We start from the raw sequence: 22,497 nt of genomic DNA, 5'->3' as shown, positions 1-22,497 counted from the left end.
AAAATCACGCCCCACTATTGCCATGGTTACGGCCAACAGCAGCTTTGTGTTACTTCTACAGTACCATCGTTGTGTATGAGCGCTTTAGTGAGTGAGTCAATGCAGCATATACCGTAGCAATATGCTATAGGTGTCCGTGAAGCCCACCCCTTGGCCGCTGGTATTGAATAAATCGATGCTCAGACAAGGCTTTACCATCCACACACTGTAGCATGATGCTTTTATGTGTTCGGGAAGCCTAACCCTCGGACGCGGGTATTGGATAAATAGATGGTTATACAAGAAGTTTCTGAAAAGTGTAACTTTCTCCCAGACACCACAGCCAAACTGCTGCCCAAGCAGAACGCCAAACGTCCACACGAACCGCGCCGCCGGTGCCCCTGTCCTCTCTAAATTGGGGACTTATTTCAGTAACAGTAAAGTAAATGGCATTGATTACTATGTTGATGATCACATGGGACAAATTGACCGCGTAAAAAAGAAAACTTGTAATTTGACTTCAACATCCTGTTGCTTAAGTGATTTTGGGTGGTTGTATCTGGGAAGTTTTTAGAGTGTGAGCACAGTATCGGGTCAGAGTACTGGTGTCGGTATTGGTGCATCCCTAGCCAATATAGGATGCCTACCTTTTTGTAGGGCTGTAGTCAACCAAAAAAAATCTTGGTTGAAATTCGGCCAACCCTCCGACCAATCGATTGGTCGTTGGGGAATAAATTCTAATAAAAACAATCTGCTTGTTAACTCTAGATTAATTTAATTGTCCACTGTGCACTCTACCTGTAGCCTAAATATCAATTAAGTGCTCTTTGGAGAAGGTCAGTGTGATTTAGATCCAGTGGGTTTTTAGATCCATCGAGTTGGGCAGCGTGCGTAGTGTTTGTAGACAACACATACGTTTTGCTCTGTGTTTATTATAAAGGCTCCCAATGGATGGCGCTGCGATTCGTGCTAAGGTGCCAATTCTGATATGTTCACACTAAAAGGCAATTTGTTTGGTTCCAAGTAAATGTTCAGCAAGTTCTCGCTAACAGTCCTCCCCAAATTGGGCCAGTTCAAAATTGTGAAAACCGAGGAGTTTTGACGTTCTGATTTATAATCTATCAAACCATGATTATTAAATCAGAAACTACGAAGCATTCAATATTTCTATTAAAATTACCAAGTGTCCTGATCCTGTGTATAAAGATGTAGGGCTGGGCGATATGGAGCAAAAGTCATATCTCGATTTCTTCAAGCAGAATATCGATATAAGATAAATATCGATATTTGTTGACGCAATACCATAGTTGCCGTTGCCGCGCTCCAACTGGTCATTCTACATCGGTGGCGCCGCTGTGCTCTAATTTCCAGCCTACCTGCGTCGCTGTGCTCGTTAACCTGCCTTGCTGATGGGGGGGAGTTACCATTATTACTATAGCCTACCTACCTACCGTTTGGATTTACCGTTACTAGGGGTGGAAATCTCTTGGCACCTCACGATTCTGATTATGAGGTCTATGATTAGATTCTAAAGCGATTATCGATGCATCTCGATGCAACAATTTGTTTTATGTACATTTCCATGAGTGATTTTCAAAAATATATATATATACATCTGAGTTTGCTACTCAGAGTTTGCTAATCACTTCCTACTTTTGTGATGATAATTAAAGACATCAACAGATGAATTAACTTATCTAATATTTTGTGAATGTTATTATATATTAATAATAATTTTATTATTAATATATCTCCCGTCCCGACCGTCTCTGGTTCTTCCACTTCCTCATCAATCTGAAGCACAGTCGCGACATGGAGCGACACCCGCCGGGAGTCCGGAATTATTTTGGGACAATTGCTGTACTGCCTTTATCTGAATAAAAAATAATTAATGTCGAGACAGCTTAAGATTTTGGGTCGCTGCACGCATTTTTGAGCACGTTGTGCTGCTGCAAGGCATGGAAGAGGTTGGTCGTAGGCTACTCAACCCTTTAGTTGCGACAGATTTGAAGCACTCTCTACAAAAAACCTGATTCTGTCATTCGTCAGACACCTTGTACCCAAAACATTTCCAAACTATGGAGCCATTTGTCTTCTGCTTACATACAAGCTCCTCTGCGCCGCGCTTGCCGGCGGACTCCATGTTTCGCGCCGTAGGGGATTTAAAAAACATGTGAGTGGAAGGGGGGCCGGGCCGTGTGTGTGTGAGGCAGAGCGGGAGAGAGATAAGCAGAGTTACGAAGTAGCAGGCGGCAGTTGCGGTTCGAAACTGCTTTTGTTTGGATAAAATATGCTGTACTTTCAACGCAAATTAAACTATATCGATGTTGACGATAGCGCCTCGCTCCATATCTCGTTTGAAAAAATATCGATTTCAAATATCGATATATGGCCCAGCCCTATGTAGATGTATCCACTCTGAACAGATGCCCACCCCTGCTGAGGAAGAGCATCCCCAAAGGGAGGGTGTTATTAAGGTGTGGGCAGTGTTAGGTTTCACAACACATAGCACTTGAGTTTCATTTTGCCAAAAAAATTACATGTTAGTCTTATCTGACCACAAAACCATGTCCCCATATGCATTTTTTTGTTTTTTTATTTATTGCCATTTATGTACTACTGCTTACTACTACTTCCTGCTCTGTTTATGGTGGCCTGGTGCACCTGCACTCCACTCCCAGCCACTGAACGGTGTCGCTGGGGTCTCTGAGGCCTTCCTCAAAGTTCTCCTTGCTCGAAGACCGAGACTTGACTAGTCTTAACTATGCTATAGTGTATGATTTGGTATTCTCTCAATGGTGTCACTAATTGTGCAGACCCTCCTTTTTTCTTATAGTCAATAATTGACTCACTGCTCACTGCAATATCAAAACACTGGCATATTAGTCTTTTCATTGTCTGTCCAGGTCTGTTTTTTAAACCTCTATGGTCTTTGTTTTCAGCCCTCTCCTTTTTAGATTCAGTCCAGTCGATTTAGCTTAAAGGCAATGGCGGTCTCTGTTATCAAACCACCGTAACAGTCCCAATTAGTGTGACTAAATGTTTGCCTGTGTCTGTGTCCCCCGCAGACCGAGGCATGCCTCACACAGAGGAGTCGCGACTGGCCAATCTGCTGCGCCGTGTTTCCCGTGAGGATGACCGGGAGCGCAGGCTGCTGACCCTCAAACAACTGAAGGAGTTCATCAGCCACAGTGAAAACAAAGTGGTGAGTTCAGCCCTCCTCTGTGATAAATCAACCTGATGGCTAAATCTCTCCTTATCCATTTTACATGACTCAGGGCCTTTTTTAAAGAGCCAGTTAAAAAAATCTGTTTTGGGTTGAGAGTCTTGGGAAAGAGGGCGTGTTATCCACATGGTTGCAATTCAGAACTTTGATACTGTTTTTTTAAATACTTTTTTGTAATGATGAATGTTGCGTACAACATTCGCCACACACATTAGCGTTACACTATAAGCTTAACCCTAACTCGGACGCAGACATTAAATAAAAAACGACGTACAATAATTGAAATACCTGATTAGATGGATTTCTTGCTTTTTTTAAGAAATGCGTTTATTAATGGCTGTACTTACTAGATTGGAATACAATGTTTGTTGATGAAGCAGTTCTCTTTTAATAACCAATCATGACAGGCCCTGGTGAAACAGATGGATACCACCTTGAGTACCCTGAATGAAGTTTTGAATGAAAGGTAAGGGATGGTACTATCAACATCCATGGAACCCAAGAGAAAACGTATTATGTGTTTTAGGTTAAAGCTCTAGGCTAGGGGTGTTTAATATGACTGTTTCACATCTTGAACTATACAAATGTGTAGAGGATTAGCAGTATCGTGATACTGTGATTCACAATGAGCTGTGATTGTATTTTCGCCATATCGATATTGCACACCGCTAGCCTTGTAAAATGAAAGTGGATACTAAAATAAAAGGCCATATGACGTAATGTTCAAGTTAATGTTTGGGGAAAAATCCTGAGATTTGTGCAGCTGGATCAATTGAATGCTAGGCTTACTTTATCACTGGATTTCATTGGACCAAGTTCTTACTTCTTTCCGTTGGTACTTTCAGTCATCTAGACTTGACACTCTTCATTCATTAAATTGATAATTCTTCAGTTGCATATTAAAATAAACAAATGTTAACTAATCAATTCTGGTGTGTTGTGGGCGGGTTACTATCATCTGAAAAGCTCTCTCATGATTTAATGTTTCACCCATTCAGGTGACACTGACCCTCCTTGAAGTTGTCGCCCATATTGTTCTCCATCCTGTCTGCAGCAGTAAGCTGCTGTGGGAGATGAAGCAGGAGGCAGCGGCCTGCCTGGGGCTCCTGTGCGGGGCCATCAGCTACGAGGCCGAGCGCATCTTCAAGTGGCTCTTCCTGAAGTTCAGCGGCTCCAGCCGGGATGAGGTGAAGCTGCTGTACCTGATCGCGATGCACCGGGGGCTGGAGGCAGCCGGAGAGAGGAAGGCCTTCACCCAGGTCATGCAGGTAGGAGAACATTGGCCTATAGTCTTTAAAGCCGCGGTGGGTTCGATTTGCACAATTATTTCAGTGTAATTTGTTAGAAAACTGCTCTTTCAGGTCTGTCATTCACATTCATTGGCTGATTATCTGGGTGCCTGTGTTTCAGCTTGTGATGAGTAGTCTGCAGTCCATCCTGGAGAACCTGGACACGCCGGAGCTGCTGTGTCAGAGTGTCAAGTGCATTCTGCAGGTGGCCCGCTCCTACCCACACGTCTTCAGTACCAACTTTAGGGTGAGTAGCCTGCAATGAACTCTGTACTTTGGGGATCTGAAAGACCACATGCATGTTGGCATCCTGGTTTATTAAATGTGGGGGAAATTACAAAGTTATTGATGACATTGCAGCTAGACTCCCTTGGAAATGCAACGTCTATGAGCAGCCACAACAACAAGTAGGATAACAATATCCAGAGCGTGGAGCCTTAAGACCGAAACTTGACATTCGTCAGTTACATCCGAAGCACAATTGGTCTTCTACAGTTTGAGGCTCCTTAGCTGTGTAACATTATGACTGATGTTACACCTGCCAACAGGAGTGATGAGACACAGCCTCATCACTCCTGTTAGCAGGAGGGGGGTTTCCTTGTCATCCCAAGGCTCCACTCTCTCTAAATGTTTTGATTCTACTTGCTTTTAAATCTAGCGTAGTCTTATTTTTTGCGCCGTGCTTAAACTCCCCAACAAATTAATTAACTGGGGGTGCCAACCTGCTATACCCCCAAAACATTCAGAATCAATAGATATTTCAATTAGTTGCTGACCAGTGTAACAAATTCCCTCAATGTATGGACTAACTGTGATTCCATCCTTTTCAGGACACGGTTGACATCCTGGTAGGCTGGCACATTGACCACACACAGAAGCAGTCGCTTACCACAAACGTCTCAGGTCAGTTGGCATTGTCCAATTTACTTGACGTTTTTATGGTACCCTGATCATGGAACCATTAATGGTTACCGTTAACTTACTACTTTTTACTTGAAGTAGTAGATAACCCTTTTACTTGTGTCTGTGCCGCAGGCTGGCTGCAGAGTTTGGAGCAGTTCTGGGTTGCAGATCTCGCCTTCTCCACCACCTTGTTAGGGCAGTTCCTGGAGGATATGGAAGCCTATGCAGAGGTAAAACAGCTTTATTTTCTGCAAGCACCAGCCGGCCACTATTAATTCTAATCCATAAAGTTTCCGTTTTTCTGTAGGGGTTGGATTTAAATCCACTGAGCATACAAGCGTTCTAAATATATTTTTCTACATTACCATTGAGTATAAAACCTTTTTGGTGTATATATTTTTGTACGGCTGGCCAAACTATTCAAATCAACCAAATAATCCTTCAGAAAACGACAACATTATTAAAATACTTCAGCACCGCTTAGATACATTCCAGTCAGTGTGAGCATCGGCGAGACCAATGGCTGTTACAAAGTGTGCCGCGGGTTTGTTTCGTCTGACGCCTGAAACCTCTCAACCCTCAGGACCTGAGCCATGTGGGCTCTGGAGAGGTCACCGACGAAGACGTCCCCCCCCCCACGGTCTCCCTCCCCAAGCTGGCGGCGCTGCTGCGTGTGTTTAGCACGGTGGTCCGCAGCATCGGGGAGCGCTTCAGCCCCAACAGGGGGCCGCCCATCACCGAGGAATACGTGTCCGATGTAAGGAGGCCCGCCCCTCTGATGGGCAGTGAAGGATCGCAGACCAAAACGCTGAACAGCAAAGTTACAAAGTTTGAGGGCCAAACTATTACTTGAGGCCAGATCCATTCGTTAACAAGCAGGCATGTTTTTGAGTGCCCCTACATGTGTTTGTGGCATTAACTGTTAACGGACTGTGGAGCAGAGAGCTCCTTTTGAAAAAAGAAACAAAAAAAAACCTCAACTTGGAGCACTGAGTGGGAACGTATCTCAGTCAGAGAGGGGAAAAACACAGAAAAATGAACATTTTTAATGTTGATGCTTATTGCTGAAAGCTGACCCAGCCGGTAGGGACTTGCTTCCAACTGACCTCTCCTCCGTCCCTTCCCCTCCCGCCCAGATACTCAACAGGGTGTTGTCCTGCGTCAGCACCGCCCGGCAGGTGCTGTTCTCCGAGGCGGTGCTCACGGCGGGGAACGAGTGTGTGAGCGTGCTCCTGGTCAGCATGGAGCCCTCGGCTCAGCTGACGGAGGTGGTGCTGGCCTACGGCCTGGACCAGCTCAACGCCTGCCACGGCTGCGGGCTGGACTACAGCCTCGCCGTGCTGGGCCTCCTCACCCTGGTAAGGACGCGCAGAAACGTCCTGTCAAGGCCTTTTGGAGCTTGTGATCCAAACATTACCGAATCAAGTTCTGAATGGAGTTCTGAACTTGCCTGTTGTGCAGATTGTGGACCAGATCAACACCAAGTTACCTGTGGCATTTGTCGAAAAACTGTTGGCACCAAACTCTCAACTGTTGGAGCTTCGCTTCCACAGAGAGAAAGAGGTGAGTCCGGCCCTATCTAAGCTTTTCTTATAATGCCGTTTATGTAAATAAAAAAGTAGATTGCTTGCAGAACCACGTTTTCCTCCTTTTCTGTCGAACACACGACTAGATCACTCAAGGTTTAATTTTGCGTGTTTCCTTTTTGTCTTTGCAGGTGATGGCTGCTACGCATGGCGTGTACCAGGCTCTGCTGAGCCTGAAGAACATCCCTACCCTCGAGGCAGCCTACAAGCTGGTGCTGGGAGAGATGTCCTGCGGTATTGACAGCCTCCTTGCCCCATTAGAGAACGGCCCCGGCCGGTCCCCCTCCACTGACATCCAGCACCCTGCCTTCGCCTCAGTGCTCCTGCCCCCAGAGAGGGCCGAGTTCACCCTCCTCTTCGACCTCGGCGCCCTCACTACCATCGGCAACACCAAGAATTCCCTCATTGGGGTAAGACGCTCTTGCTTTTCACTTGAAGCTGCAGTAGGGAAGATTGGAGAGTTGTAAAGAGAAGAGGGCTCGATTTTGAAATGAACTACCCTGTGTGTGTGTGTGTGTGTGTGTGTGTGTGTGTGTGTGTGTGTGTGTGTCAGGCGAGATTGTTTGTCGAACGCATGGTTTGTCAATCCCAGGCAAACATACAGTGTCATCACTTCTCTACCACGTTAGCAATCAACTGTCAGACATTGTCGTAGTGTATCACTATTAGCTTATGGAGGGCTACGGCATTTCAAAGAAAACTCCACACAAATTGTAGCTTTTCAATCTAACCTTCAGCCCCATTTTTAAATGGCTACATATAGAGGGCAGCTTTGTATGTTGGTTAGGCGAATAGTGTCTCGGTGAAATGGGAAGTAATGGAAGACTATCAATGCATTTCATTAAAACCAACCATTAAACCATCGCTCTCAGCTATTTTCCAATACAAGAGACTGCTGCTTCATACCCGTGTTGTAAATTATTTTAAAATGAATGCGGTATACAACATTGAACTGGAAAGTAGTAGAAAATGTTGAGCGTGACTTGAAGGTTCTTTCTTTTCAACAGATAGGACTGATCTCTTTTCACGCTTCACCTTCTGTCTTCTTTTTCCTCTTCAAGCTGTCCTTTATCTATTTTACCCGTTAGTTCTTATTCTTTTATTGCACTTGTTCAAACGTGTCATCCCTAACCTTACTACCTTCTGTGGTTTTTAGATGTGGGCTCTGTCTCCCACAGTGTTTGCTTTGCTCAGTCAGAACCTGCCCATGGTTCACTCTGAGCTGGCGGTGCACTACCCGGCGGTCCAGTACTCTGTGTTGTACACGCTCTATTCCCACTGCACAAGGTAACCCTCTATTGCACACACACTCATTAAAGCAAATGAGACATTACACCTGCACTGTGTATCTCTTCGACTGCAGCCCTTCAATAGAAACAAAATTCCTTTATCTGTGCTAGAAAATGTCTCGAGAGGGAAACGTGCACGTCTATTTATTTCCAGTAACTGTAGTCTCAGACTTGCATAGTTTGAGTCAGAAAGCATACATTTTTTTTGTGGCAATGGTAAATATTTGAACAACTGCGGATTTTCCCGCCACGAAAGTCAGTTGACGGTAATAGTCTAGAAACTAACGACAAGCCAAGTATCGTTATTCAAAGGTTCCTGGGGATATGTGGAGCTCTGCCAACCCTTTGTGCGTCTTCCTGATTGTCTGCAGGCACGACCACTTCATCTCAGCGAGCCTGTCCACCTCATCCCCTTCCCTGTTTGACGGGGCCGTCATCAGCACTGTTACCACGGCGACAAAGAAACACTTCAGCACCCTCCTGAGTCTTCTGGGATCCCTGTTGTCCAAGGAGCATCTCTACCCAGAAGCCAGGTATATACACACACCTCGCAGTGTTCAGTACATGCATGGTAATATTCCTTTAGCTAACATAGAATAGTTACAGAAGAGGTCTTTTGAGAACAAGGTTTGACTGTACGTTTTCTTTAGCTTGATTATAATTATAGTCCATATTGTAGAAGTCTTGTTCAACTGGTGCTGTGTTAAGTGCCCTGTTCAAAGTATTACTGGTAGAAGTTTGTTGAATCTTTAAGAATGTGGAAATAACAACCCACATTTCCACAAAATCAGTTAGGCCATACCTTGCTATCTGGCATAGAAGCTTCTTTTTCACTTTAAAAAAATATTTTAAATGAACTGCCAATCTATTGTCAATCTGAGTCTTGTATTTATTTGCCATGTTTAGGAAGCTCTTGCTAACTTGGGCCCAGGAGATTTCATTGCTGATGAAGAAAACTGACACCTATGCTCCCCTGTTTTCATTGAATTCCTTCCACAAATTCTGCAAAGGCGTGCTTGCCAACGGTAAGCTCAATGGACAACCTGAAAGGAGGGCTATGGTATTTTCAGCTTTTGTGAATTGATAAAGATATTGATGGCATCGCTTGATAATGAGTTGATGAATAAACCCTGACACTCAAAATGTGCAGTCGTAAAGATCTTAAAAATGACAATGAAGTTACACTTTCAAAAACCTGTGTTATCTGGATGCAGTGGCGTCGCTCTGCCAGTTGTCGCGCTCGACAAAGTATATTCAATGTATTAGAAATTAGGAGTCTTTTTTACCAATGTTTCCTCTCCTCTCCATGCATCTGGACAGCTCTGAACGATGAACCTACTATCTGCCTCCAGAGTTGCAACAGCCTGCAGGTTCTCTCTGCATCCCTGTCCACTGAATTACTGCAGCGGTACACAAAGACACACTGTCACACACACTGTCACACACTCACTGTCTCACTCACTCACTCACTCACTCACTCACTGACTGTTGCACACGCACTCACTCACTGTCGCACACAAACTCACTCGCGGTCGCACGCACACATATTGTCGCACACTCTCACGCACATACTGCCACACACACACACACACACACACACACTCGTCACCCACATACTGACTGATCAAACTGACTGATTGACAATAGTCACTGACATTAGATAATATAATTTCATTCAATTTCAGGTTTAATTGACCTCCTATGTATGTGGCTGTTGTAATAGCCATTGCACACAACTCTTTTTTGTGAAACTGTTTCTAACCGATGTGTGACTGTGCTTCGTTTCCCAGGTGTGTGGATGTGTGCAGAGTCCAACTGGTTCACTCAATGGTCAGGGTGAGGCAGGCCTACGGAAAGCTGCTAAGGACCATCCCTCTGAGCGTGGCACTTGGGTAATATGTTTGACAAACACAATCAAGAGCATTTCCATGACCTATGGCCATTTCCTGTCATTCCACCCATTCATTCGATATATTTGCCAGACTGATATCCCACCTCGATTTATAAGTTATGTGTGTGTGTGCTAGGGCTTTGGTTGAGTCCATAGAACACATACTATTGTATTTCTCTTTAAGGGTGTTCTATATGCTACACAATCACAGATGCAATTATGTTTCTCATTTACTTCTGTCGGTTTTATTTTTCTGCCGCATTAACTTTGTTGCAATGCCAATTTCATAAGCCACTGCATATATCAGATGGGTGTACACAGTGTGGTGTAATTCAAGTGTGTAGCCCTTGATCAGGGTCTTAAAGCGCAAAGAACAAGTGAAACCTCCCATAATAAACATAAGGACTCCTTAAGAAGGATCAGGGACTCTTCCTTCCAGGTTGGGTAGGAGTGCAATGGGTGCCATGAGGGTAGCAAGGCAAGAAACCGTTTTAGTCCAATCAAAGTGTCTATCGAAGTGCAGAGTTGCTGGCCAATGGGTGCAGAGGGTTAATTTTGGAGCTTTGTTAAATGTTCTTGATGTATGTTTTGTGTATACTTTTTCTTTTTTTTTATGCAGCAACCACAGCCACCCAGAAATGGGCGAGATCTCCATGACCATCCGTCGCCACATGGGCCGCTCCCCGAGTGGCACGCTGCACCCACAGGACTTCAGCGACATCATCAGCTTCATACTGTATGGAGCTGTGCACCGCGGGGGGTATGTGCAGAGCTACATGCCTATATCCTACCCTCAAGCGTAAAGCCTCTCTTGATGTATTGTTTTTGGAGGATGGTGGTGTGCTCTTGACGGCAAACTATATGGTTTAATCCGCTGCACGACCACGGGAAGCCATATGACGTCAGGCAGAATTGTCCAAGCGTCTTTGCAGAAACAATGGGATTCTTCTTCTATGGGATATAAGGCTTCAGATCGGCCGTGGCCAAAGAGGCCCAGTTAACTTGGTACCCACCGGGGACTTGGGGAAGAGGGGCTTCTAGTGTTTGCCACGGTTAGAGAATGTTAGATTTGTAACGCCTTTCAGTTGGGCAGAGGGAGGTCTCGAGGTACAATGAGAATGTATACAAAAGCATCCGAAATGAAGTGGTTGCATAATAGTTGTGTGTGTATGTGTCCGTCTCCGCAGTAAGGACCCGTGGTTGGAGCGTCTGTACCACAGCTGCCAGCGGCTGGAGAAGCGTGCGGGGGAGGGCGGGGGCTCGGCGGGCGGCGGCGGCGGCGGTGGCGGTGGCGGCGGCGGCGGCGTTCCCCGCGGCCTGCTGAAGACGGAGGTGGTGCTGTGGCAGTGGGCCGTGTGGGAGGCGGCGCAGTTCACCGTCCTCTCCAAGCTGCGCACGCCGCTGGGCCGCGCGCAGGACACCTTCCAGACCATCGAAGGTAAGGGAAGGCCGGAGGAGAGACACTAGGCATAGAGGAGCCAATACTGATGGGCAAAACATCCTCTGACTTACACCCCGTGGTTAAAGTGGTGAAATCGTAAGCGTTTCATGCCAATAAATCTCTGTTAAGTCATTATCTCGCTTCTATAACGCAATGTTGATTGAGCCCACATGCAGTTTTGTGAATGTTGTGAGCAGGGTGTCTGTGGCCAAACTGTTTGTGGGGGAAAAAAAGAGAATTTCTGTTTTTACCAAAGAGCAAAACAGAAATCTTCAAGTTTGCTACTCTTAAGATATTGGATAATTTGTATAAGACGAAGTACTACTAAGAAGAATGAACATGTCTAATAAAACTAAAAGCTCCATACAAGTATGAAGGGTTGGCTGAAAAACCAACGGCAGTTGGATAGAGCCTATACGTAAATTGCCACGGAATAACATTCATTCCCGAACCTAAAGTTGTACAAACTCGGGTCATGATGTCGGTATCAAAAATGATCCGTTTCCCACATCAACGCCCACGCACAGAAAACATTTAAATACCCACAGAGGCGTTTCCCTAAAAGCTCTTGTTTCAGAATAACCTCAAAACCGCTGTCTGACGTGATCCGTCTTGCTCGCTGCGTCCCCAGCCATCATCCGCAGCCTGGCGGCCCACAGCCTGAACCCGGAGCAGCAGGAACTGGGCGCGTGGAGCGGGACGGGCGGCGACAGCGACGGCCACCACTCCAACCAGCTGCGGCTCACGCTGCTGCTGCAGTTCCTGGAGAACCTGGAGAAGCTCATGTACAACGCCTACGAGGGCTGCGCCAACGCGCTCACCGCCCCGCCCAAGGTGCGTCCGCCTAGCGCTACCTAACCGAGAGCCCCCCCCCCCCACTGTGGTTTGGCTATTCAAGTCCGAAAAACAAACGGCCGTTTCTTCCTCGTATCTTGATACACGATCGAAAATATTACTTTTGACCGGCACTGGATATAAATCCCTTTGGAAATTTTCTATGAAGTATTGGCAGTTTCTGTCATTCCACCCATTTATTCAGCTATATGCCGGACTGATATACCTCCAAAAATGCTAAGCAATGTGTGTGTGTGTACTAGACCAACACAAAACAACACGCATAGATGTGACGCTTAATCGTAGTCAATCAGAATACCACGTCACATTTCTTCTTCAGATGGTTCTCTATATTACAGAATCGCGGATGCGTCTACAATTGGAGTAAGTTTAGTGGTATATTATCTAACTCTGTTACTCCTTTCTCAGGGTATAAGGACGTTCTTCTATACAAACCGCCAGACCTGCCAGGACTGGCTGACCAGAATCCGCCTGGCGTTGATGAGGGTGGGCCTGCTGTCTGGCCAGCCCGCCGTCACCGTGCGCCACGGCTTTGACCTGATGACCGAGATCAAGAACAGCAACACCCAGGTACGTTGGGGAAGCGGAGCAGGAACAAACGCAGTCAAAGGTGCCTGTAGGTTCGAATTTGAGAGTTGTAAAGAGGGAGAGAGCTGGAGAGGATTAAGGGTGGTTAAGAGTTCAACCAAAAAAGTTCTGCTCCCTCCCTCTCGGTTTCTCCACCAATGAGAAGTGCTGCCTTTTACACATCTGGGATTGAATGAAAAATGTATTCCCCCAAATCAACTGGGAAAAATATTCTTCAAAACACATTTGTCTAATTTGTCTCATACAGAGGCTAGGGCAGTCAACTTGAAAATATTTGGATCACTGTGGCATTCCTAACAAATGACCCTCAAATAATTATCTTAAATCAAATCTACACTACCCTTTTTAACTGTTGATTTCATGTAGACATTGTTGAAGTGAAGCTGACCTCCGCCCCCCCCCCACCCTCTCCCTCAGGGCCCGGAGCTGGAGGTGCCGTTGATGATGTTGGTTGAGGCTCTGTGTGAGCTGCGCTGCCCCGAGGCCATCCAAGGCCTGGCCGCCTGGAACCTCTGCAACACGGGCAAGAGCCTGGCCTGGCTGTCCTCTGTGGCCCTGCAGGCCGAGGGACGGTAAGGGCCTCAGGGTTTAAGATCTGGGTATCGGGTGCGTCATTGAAGGACAAACACGGTTGTTATGGATTATGGATCTGCTTCTTTTTGTACCACGGACCTGTTGCAGTAGCTCAGCGTAGTTCAAAGCATAGCCTGGTTATAACGTAAGGGTTTACTTAAGCGGGGTTGACGCATCCCTAATCACTGGTTGCACCACACAAACTAGTTATTACGTAGCTTTGTAGTGACATACTATTCAATTTGACATAATCCACAAAGGGCTGCGCTGCACAGAACCCAGCCGCGGACGACGGGTTATACCCAGGGTACAGAGCCGGTTTAACAGCTCAACTTCAACCATCATTTAGTGTTCTTTGTGTTGTGTGTTCTCTGTGCTGTAGCTTTGAGAGGGCCGCTGTCGAGTACCAAGAGCAGCTGACCGCCGTCACAGGGATGGACTGTTCCATCCTGGGCTCCGGTCGCCTGCTGAAGCTATCCGCCCCCAGTGTCGGCAGCGGCGCGGCATCCAGCCCCAAGCACACGGCCAACGGTCGCTACATAAAACCATACGTATTTACTGAACTATAACAAGCCGTTAATGTTTATCAAATACAGACGATTTATAGAAGTGCTGATGATCTGTGATCAGAACTGCGTCCGTAGCAGCGGCCTGTTAATAGGTAGCAGCAGTATGTTCTTCAGAAATGACAGACCGCTAATGCTGTGTGTGATGAATCTGAATCAAGTATGTAACAAAGCCATGGCACAAGGACTGATTACCTGCTTGGTGACTGGGAAAGCAGAACGCTATCAATGCTGTGTGATTTAGAAGAACATAGCGGCCTTTTCTTCACGTCGAGTCGGTCTGTGTTTTGAACCTATTCGTTTCGTCCGTCCGTGCAGGCGAGGGCAGGAAGACGGTACTGCTGAAGTCCACCGAGTGCTCCTCGGAGGTGCTCAACTTCCTGGCCAACAAGGCGTGCCAGTGCTACGTGGCGCTGTGTGACTGGGCCTCGGTGCAGGAGTGGCAGGCCAGCGTCCAGGCCCTCAAGAAGAACTCCTCCGCCCCGACCGGGGTCCACCTCAAGATGGACTTCAACTACATCCAGGCCCTGAGCCACTTTGAAGACGGAGACTTTGAGCAGTGCGGCGCCCAGTTGGAGCTTCTTCCCGGGGAGGACTGCAGCCTGCTCAGCGCCGCCGGCTCCAAGGACAAGCTCGGTAGCTACCCTCCTGTCTCTCCACCGCTGGACAATGCGATGCACATGGCTTGCAGGGTTCCATTTTTGTTTTGGGGTGGCACATTTTAGTTTGAAAGAAGCCGTTCCGTTTGGTCACATTTCTGTATTGTATACTCTTTTCAGATATTAGGACGAGTTTGAAAACATAGGTCAGTTTAAGTCGTGTGTGTGTATTATGTAGTTAGCGACCCAAACCCCAACCCTAGGAGCCGTCAATGTGGGTGATCTCAGTGCCCCCCCCCACCCCATTCCTCCTAATCATCTTTCTTCTTCTTCTTCCTTTAGTCTCCATAGTTCAATAGTATGCATTTCCCTGATTTGTGTCTATACCGTTTGACTCGTGGGTGTATGTCCATGCTGTGGTCAGATCTGAAGCGTCTGCTGCCCTCGGTGCTGAGCCTGGACCCCTCGGAGCTCCAGAAGGCCATCGAGGTGCAGCTCCTCCGCAGTGCAGTCAGCGCCATGAGCGTCGCCAACAACCAGCTGGAGCACAAGGCCCCACAGAGCACTGAGTAAGGACCGGCGCCAAGTCCAACCAGCCCTCCAGTCTTGTCAAGTGACCGGCCGTTCCGTCAGTCTATTCACCCTGAGTGTAAAGAAGTAGTTTTGCAGAGGATAACCCAAAAAGCAATATTAAGACAATTTCACCCCAAAAAATTGGTAGCAAGGAAAATAACAAACGCAACATACAATTTCATCTTAAACAATAAAGCGTGTACAAATAAAATACCGCTGCAAACTACTGAGGTCTTATCGCTGACGGGTTCCCTCGCCGTGCTGCAGAACCCTGGTCCGCTACCTGAAGCAGACGGGCCGTATCTCCCTGGGCCCCCTGCGTCTCTCCACCCTCACCCTGTCCAGCTGCCTCCCCAGCGTGTCCACCCTGCAGCTGCACTGCACCACCGCCCTGGACAACACCCTCACTGGACACGAGGTGCGCTCCCCTCTCCTGACTGTCACAGTCTCACCCGTGTACGCCCTGTCTCTCTCTCCCCCCCCCCGTGGAGGATGACAAAGTCTGCGTTTGTCTTCCTGTTCCTCCGTAGGACTGTGTGATCCCTCTGGACAGCGAAGCTCTGAGCTCCTGTAAGCAGCAGGACGTGCAGCCCTGGCTCCAGGCACTGCGCTACACGGTTTTCCAGAGACGGCTACTGCTCAAACTCAAAGGTAAAAGGAAAACAAAAAGCGTGAAGCGATTTTTGGTATTGGAAACTCAATCTATTTGGCAAAGGTCTTCTAACATTTGAGTCTTCCTACAACCGAGCCGAAATCAACCGTGTTTTGAACCCCCCCCCCCCCCCCCCCCGCTCCAGGTTCCTCCGCAGCCATCGATGGCCACTTCATGGAGTTGTGTCTCGTGGCCGTCAAGTTTGCCCGCAAACAGGGCAACGTTGCCCTGGCAGCCCGGCTCCTCAGCCAGTGCAGCAACCCGGAGGCGAAGGTTGGGGCAGACGACGAGCAGACGCTCGCCTCCTCCTTCAGGTGCCTGAACCTGGAGGGCACAGCCGTGGAGAAGTGGGGGCCCGAGCTGGAGATGGAGAAGGCCAAAGTGCTCTACACGGCAGGTGAGGGGAAGGAACTAATTCGGGTGGGCTAGGGTGAGGGTGTATCCTGATTTCCTTTCCAGCCAAGTGCAGCAGTGTGACTATTACCAGACGGTTTCTAAATGAGTCAACACGGTATTGCCACGGCTCAAAATTGAAAATGTAAAATGATAGAGGATGGAATATAAAATGGAAGTCACCAAAATCCAGTAATTCACTAATGCACGTATGAAATATGAAAAGATGTGCATATATATTTCATTTGTTCATTTATTTAGCAGGCGCTTTTATCCAGAGCGACTTACATTAAGTACATTTGTCAGAAAGAGAAGTTGGTAAGGATGTTCATAGAAACCACTGCCAAACTCTTACAAATGGTAGGTTAACCCATTCCCTGTATATAACTACGATGGCTAGAATAAGACGCTACACAATGAAAAGTACTATATTTTTAAGCGCTGTGGTCCTGACATCGGCAGTTACTTCAATTGTGTCCAGCTTCCCTTCACCACACTTCCCCTTCTCTCCCATCCCAGGCCAGTCTGTGTCAGCCATGGTGGCCCTGAGCTCGTGCGCGCTCTCCTATGGCCACCTGGGGAAGTGTGAGCCGGCCGCGTGCCGCTCGGTCCTCAACTTGTGCAAGTGGCTCCTGGTGGACTGGAAGGAACTGACCCCACAGCTCAAACAGGCAAGGATTCAAGAGCCCGGAGCTTGACGAGAGGATGGGTGCATATGAAGGCATGCCTTGCATGCATCGACCTTTTTAAGGCGTTTGTTCGCTTGTGTCGACTAGGAATACTTTTTGACTTTGAATTGACAAGAACCAACTACCACATCGTTGAGACTCTCGTCTAGGCTGGTTCTGCAAGTTACATACGGTTGATACTACTTGTTCTTAAGTTTTCCAGACGCACGCACACAATATCCAAACGGTGGAATTCAGCATGTTTATGTATAGTTTAAAGCATTTTAAATTTCCTGTACTTGAGGGGCGCTGACTGAAGTGGTACACTCGTTATTGTTATACTTTTATATAATAAAAGTACACGTGCAAACGATTTTTGCTTGAGGCCCGAATGAGGGCTGCGAAACGCCCCTCGCGTGGGGTTTTTGATTTTCTTTCCCTGCTTTGTTTTTAAATGTCACGCATCTATTCTTGTTCAATGATCCAACCACCTGTGATCCGTTGCTTTGGTCTAGGTGGTGAACAACACGTGTGGCGTCAACAGCACCACCAGCGTAGCGCCGGGCGCCGCGTCGCTCCTGGGCCGCAACATCGCCGCCCTGCTGGCCCTGCCCCTGGGGGAGTTGGGCACCTCCCGCATCACCCCCGAGAGCACAGGTCAGGCCCTCACAGCGCCGCTGGGCTGGGGTGGGGGGCAGACTGGGCAGGAGGGCTCGGACGTAGAAACCCTTGACAGAGAAAACCTTAGCAATGGGATATTTGGCACAAGCAAAAGGACAACGATCCGAAATCGAAAAGGGGCATGATAAGATTATTAATAACAAAGACTACAAAGAGCCACAATAATTGTGGCACATAATTGTGTACAATTGTAATAATTGTGTGTGATTACATGCATTTGACACTCCTTTACAAATTTCTACCGCTGCCCTTGCTGTCAGTCATGTGTGCCATGATCGAACACACGCGCAGACCATTCATCGAGCTTCAATTAGCTTTACTCAACGTTTTTTCTCCTTCTTTCATTTCTGGTCTCTCCAGTGAGTGTGGGTGTTGGTGAGGCAGACTTTGTACTCGGCCAGCTCTATCAGCTCTCCACCAGTCTGGCTCCAGAGATGGCCAAGTCCTGGGCCGCCCTGGCCAGCTGGGCCTATCGCTGGGGCAGGAAAGTGGTGGACAACGCCAGGTTAGTGTGTGTGTAACTGTTGCACAATGAAATGATAGAAATCCCTCTTTGTTCACAAGGTTGCATTGGCTGGTGATAGGTACATTTTGCCATCAAAACTACCCTTTTTGGAAGTGAACCAAAGCGGTCAAACTACACAAAGGGTCACAACATATTAGAAGTTCCCTTTATGAATATATTTGGTGGTAGGGAAGTGACATTTAAGCCAAATAAGTGAAATGGGTGAAATCTTGCTGTATTGTATAGGTGTATTTATGAACTCATTGTTACACATACATTGTTGTTCTGGAATTAAGTATATAGTTTAAATCATTAAGCGCTCAAGTATTGCTTCGTAATATTTTGGTGAATTTAACATTTATTACTGTTCAAGCTTAGTGAAATGGCATTAGGTAGTGGGCATCTAACAGTATTTGATCTTGTATACAAACAATCTCTAAACAATATCATTGCATTATCTTCGAGGAATTTGCTCAGAGTGATACTGGGTCTTTTGCATTGAGTTGTCCTCCCTCCATGCGTGGCTCCCTAACATACCTGCTTGTTGTACCTGGTCTCGCCCTGCAGCCAAGGGGAGGGTGTTCCCCTGCTCCCTGGGGAGAAGAAGGAGATCGAGGATCTGCTGCCAGACGCTAGTGAAGAGGACAAGAACGTCATCTTCAGCATCCTCGGACAGGCCATGTGTCGTCAGGCTGGCATACAGGTCGGCGCTTTTATAGTTTTCACTTGAAAATGGCTCATAGAGGAGGCTCTCAGCCGGACTTCTGCATGCCATTAAGATACACATGTATCCTAGAATGTACTCGTATACTGAATCTCCGTACATGCTAAAATGTACTCTTATACTGCAACTCCATACATCCTAAAATGTACTCTTATACTGCAACTCCATACATCCTAAAATGTACTTGTATAATGAATACATCCTAGAATGTACTTTTATAACAAATACATCTTAGAATGTACTTGTATAACGAATGCATCCTAGAATGTACTTGTATAACGAATGCATCCTAGAATGTACTTGTATAACGAATGCATCCTAGAATGTACTTGTATAACGAATGCATCCTAGAATGTACTTGTATAACGAATGCATCCTAGAATGTACTTGTATAACGAATGCATCCTAGAATGTCTTTGTATAACTGATCCATCCTAGAATGTCCTTGTATAACGGATCCATCCTAGAATGTCCTTGTATAACTGATCCATCCTAGAATGTCCTTGTATAACGGATCCATCCTAGAATGTCCTTGTATAACGGATCCATCCTAGAATGTCCTTGTATAACTGATCCATCCTAGAATGTCCTTGTATAACGGATCCATCCTAGAATGTCCTTGTATAACGGATCCATCCAAGAATGTCCTTGTATAACGGATCAATCCTAGAATGTCCTTGTATAACGGATCCATCCTAGAATGTCCTTGTATAACGGATCCATCCTAGAATGTCCTTGTATAACTGATCCATCCTAGAATGTCCTTGTATAACGGATCCATCCTAGAATGTCCTTGTATAACGGATCCATCCAAGAATGTCCTTGTATAACGGATCCATCCAAGAATGTCCTTGTATAACGGATCCATCCAAGAATGTCCTTGTATAACGGATCCATCCAAGAATGTCCTTGTATAACGGATCCATCCAAGAATGTCCTTGTATAACGGATCCATCCTAGAATGTCCTTGTATAACGGATCCATCCTAGAATGTAGTGGTACTGGCCCTCAAAGAGAGGCCTGCCCCATGGCCGACGGAGGACCGGCTGTGGGTAACGGCGGTTGGTTTGTTCCAGGACGAGGACCTGGCCCTGCAGCAGGACGACGAGGAGGACGACCTGGTGGACGTCATCTGGAGGCAGCTGCTGGCCTCCTGCCCCTGGCTGGGGGAGACCGGCGCGGCCGTCACTGAGGGCCTGGTCCGGGTGTGGAGGAGGGTGGCGGACCGCATCTTCAGCCTGTACCGCGTCGCCTGCACCGCCTACTTCACCTTCCTCAAGCTCAACGCCGGGAAGGTGAGCCCGCTGGTTGATGTCCTGCTCTGGTGGGCGTCGACTGGATCCGACGCGCTACCCCCGTGATGGTTATGCGTTCATACTTACTCGAGTCAGAGAAAAAGGGGCAAATGTTTTTTGCTTGAGGGTTTTGATTTTCTTTTTGTTAGACAGCTTCTCTTAACCACATTCTGACCAGAAAGGAATAAAGAGGAGAGAACTCGTCCTAAAGTCGCCATTTTGTTTTTGTAATCAGGTCCCCGTCAACGAGGAAGACCCCAAGCTCCTGCTGTCCAACGACACTTGCAAGCAGAGCAACGACGACATGATCGTCATGGCGACCCTGCGTCTCCTGCGTCTGCTGGTGAAGCACGCCAGCGAGCTGCGGGACGGCCTGGAGCTGGGTCTGGCCTCCACGCCCACCGCACCCTGGAGGGGTACGCACACACACACAGAGACACACGGAGACACACACACAGAGACACACGGAGACACACACACAGAGACACACGGAGACACACACACACACAGAGACACACGGAGACACACACACAGAGACACACGGAGACACACACACAGAGACACACGGAGACACACACACGGAGACACACACACAGAGACACAGACACACACACAGAGAGACACACGGAGACACACACACACACAGACACACACACACAGAGACGCACAGACGCACACACACACAGAGATGCACAGACACACACAGACGCACAGAGACGCACAGACACACACAGACAGACACACACACACAGAGACACACAGACTCTTGCAGGTGTACACACTCTTGCAGATACAAACACTTTCCCTCTCGCAGACACACACACACACACACACACACACACACACACACACACACACACACACACACACACACACACACACACACACACACACACAGAGACACACACACAGAGAGACACACGGAGACACACACACACAGACACACACACACAGAGACGCACAGACACAGACGCGCACAGACGCACAGAGACGCACAGACACACAAAGACAGACACACACACACACGGAGACACACAGACTCTTGCAGGTGTACACACTCTTGCAGATACAAACACTTTCCCACTCACTCACTCACTCACACACACACACACACACACACACACACACACACACACCCCCCCCCCCCTTTGAGAACTGATTATCTCCTCCAGTCCCTAAGCGCTCGGCTCCCTCCTCCTCAGGTATCATCCCCCAGCTGTTCTCCCGTCTCAACCACCCCGAGGTCTACATCAGACAGAGCATCTGCAGCCTGCTGTGCCGCGTGGCCCAGGACTCTCCGCACCTCATCCTCTACCCCGCCATCGTGGGCTCGCTATCCCTGGGGGGGGACGCTCAGAGCACCGGTACGGCTCAACCACCTGTCCTCTCTACTGCTTGGAGATGTTTCAGGTTTTAATTAATACTTGATTGTTAGCCTTTTATTTTATCGCTGTAATAAAGTATCTTTTGAGTTTCTTGAATAGCACTATATCAAATATTCTTATTATTTATATTAGCATATTATTTATGCTCTATTACAATTAGCTGATTCTCTCTGGCTCGCTCCCTCTCAGGGGGAAAGCTCCCGTCCGGGCTCACCCCCTTCCTGGGGGTCATGGCGGTGGAGGGCGAGGAGGAGCCCAGCCTGCCCACCTCCCAGGAGAGCGCGGGGGGCCGCGAGGGCAGCGGGGAGGACCTGGCCGCACTGTGCTCCAGCCTGGACCAGGCCATGATGCAGGACTGCTACAGCAAGATCGTGGAGAAGCTGGCCTCAGCCAACCCCACCATGGTGGTGCAGGTACACACACACACACACACACACACACACACACACACACACACACACACACACACACACACACACACACACACACACACACACACACACACGGCGGCGGTACCCTTTAACTGGAGATGATGGCGAACAATCAGAGAGTAGAAGTGTTTCGTACCAGTTTCTGGGCAGAGTAGAGTGAAACAGAGAAGGCGCCATGCTAGCGCTATGGATGTGTGAGGCTTTGCGGCCTTCGTCCCCCAGGTGCAGCTGCTGGTGAGTGAGCTGCGCAGGGTGACCCTCCTGTGGGACGAGCTGTGGCTGGGCGTGCTGCAGCAGCAGCACATGCACGTGCTGCGCCGGGTTCAGCAGCTGGAGGAGGAGGTCAAGAGGGTCCAGAACAACAACACGCTGCGCAAGTGAGTTTGATAAAGGAGCAGCCCACAA

General features: G+C 47.7%; 2 protein-coding genes across 4 annotated transcripts in view; both read left to right on the top strand.

The window, feature by feature from the left end:
- Positions 1-22,497, top strand: part of hao1 (hydroxyacid oxidase (glycolate oxidase) 1) — a gene marked incomplete at both ends in the record, with an annotated part of 58,172 nt that overhangs the window by 7,208 nt on the left and 28,467 nt on the right. The gene's annotated exons all lie outside the window — the stretch shown is intronic.
- Positions 1-22,497, top strand: part of smg1 (SMG1 nonsense mediated mRNA decay associated PI3K related kinase) — a 46,797-nt gene that overhangs the window by 2,757 nt on the left and 21,543 nt on the right. For all 3 annotated transcript variants that reach the window (XM_079747013.1, XM_079747012.1, XM_079747011.1), the window contains exons 4-38: positions 3,048-3,184; positions 3,613-3,671; positions 4,260-4,473; positions 4,616-4,741; positions 5,325-5,397; positions 5,530-5,627; positions 5,981-6,154; positions 6,534-6,755; positions 6,859-6,960; positions 7,115-7,393; positions 8,140-8,270; positions 8,644-8,805; positions 9,179-9,297; positions 9,593-9,680; positions 10,063-10,164; positions 10,783-10,923; positions 11,351-11,601; positions 12,236-12,438; positions 12,868-13,029; positions 13,465-13,619; positions 14,003-14,151; positions 14,505-14,822; positions 15,210-15,354; positions 15,626-15,776; positions 15,889-16,009; positions 16,156-16,407; positions 16,923-17,074; positions 17,587-17,728; positions 18,113-18,257; positions 18,825-18,960; positions 20,058-20,276; positions 20,512-20,692; positions 21,479-21,640; positions 21,851-22,074; positions 22,315-22,469. In XM_079747013.1, coding sequence (XP_079603139.1) covers positions 3,048-3,184; positions 3,613-3,671; positions 4,260-4,473; positions 4,616-4,741; positions 5,325-5,397; positions 5,530-5,627; positions 5,981-6,154; positions 6,534-6,755; positions 6,859-6,960; positions 7,115-7,393; positions 8,140-8,270; positions 8,644-8,805; positions 9,179-9,297; positions 9,593-9,680; positions 10,063-10,164; positions 10,783-10,923; positions 11,351-11,601; positions 12,236-12,438; positions 12,868-13,029; positions 13,465-13,619; positions 14,003-14,151; positions 14,505-14,822; positions 15,210-15,354; positions 15,626-15,776; positions 15,889-16,009; positions 16,156-16,407; positions 16,923-17,074; positions 17,587-17,728; positions 18,113-18,257; positions 18,825-18,960; positions 20,058-20,276; positions 20,512-20,692; positions 21,479-21,640; positions 21,851-22,074; positions 22,315-22,469 — 5,650 coding nt within the window. The remainder of the gene's footprint in view (positions 1-3,047; positions 3,185-3,612; positions 3,672-4,259; positions 4,474-4,615; positions 4,742-5,324; positions 5,398-5,529; positions 5,628-5,980; positions 6,155-6,533; positions 6,756-6,858; positions 6,961-7,114; positions 7,394-8,139; positions 8,271-8,643; positions 8,806-9,178; positions 9,298-9,592; positions 9,681-10,062; positions 10,165-10,782; positions 10,924-11,350; positions 11,602-12,235; positions 12,439-12,867; positions 13,030-13,464; positions 13,620-14,002; positions 14,152-14,504; positions 14,823-15,209; positions 15,355-15,625; positions 15,777-15,888; positions 16,010-16,155; positions 16,408-16,922; positions 17,075-17,586; positions 17,729-18,112; positions 18,258-18,824; positions 18,961-20,057; positions 20,277-20,511; positions 20,693-21,478; positions 21,641-21,850; positions 22,075-22,314; positions 22,470-22,497) is intronic.

This window comes from Pollachius pollachius (genome assembly GCF_949987615.1).
Source record: "Pollachius pollachius genome assembly, chromosome: 11".
Classification (NCBI taxonomy): domain Eukaryota; kingdom Metazoa; phylum Chordata; class Actinopteri; order Gadiformes; family Gadidae; genus Pollachius; species Pollachius pollachius.
This window is presented reverse-complemented; position numbering and strand designations above follow the sequence as displayed.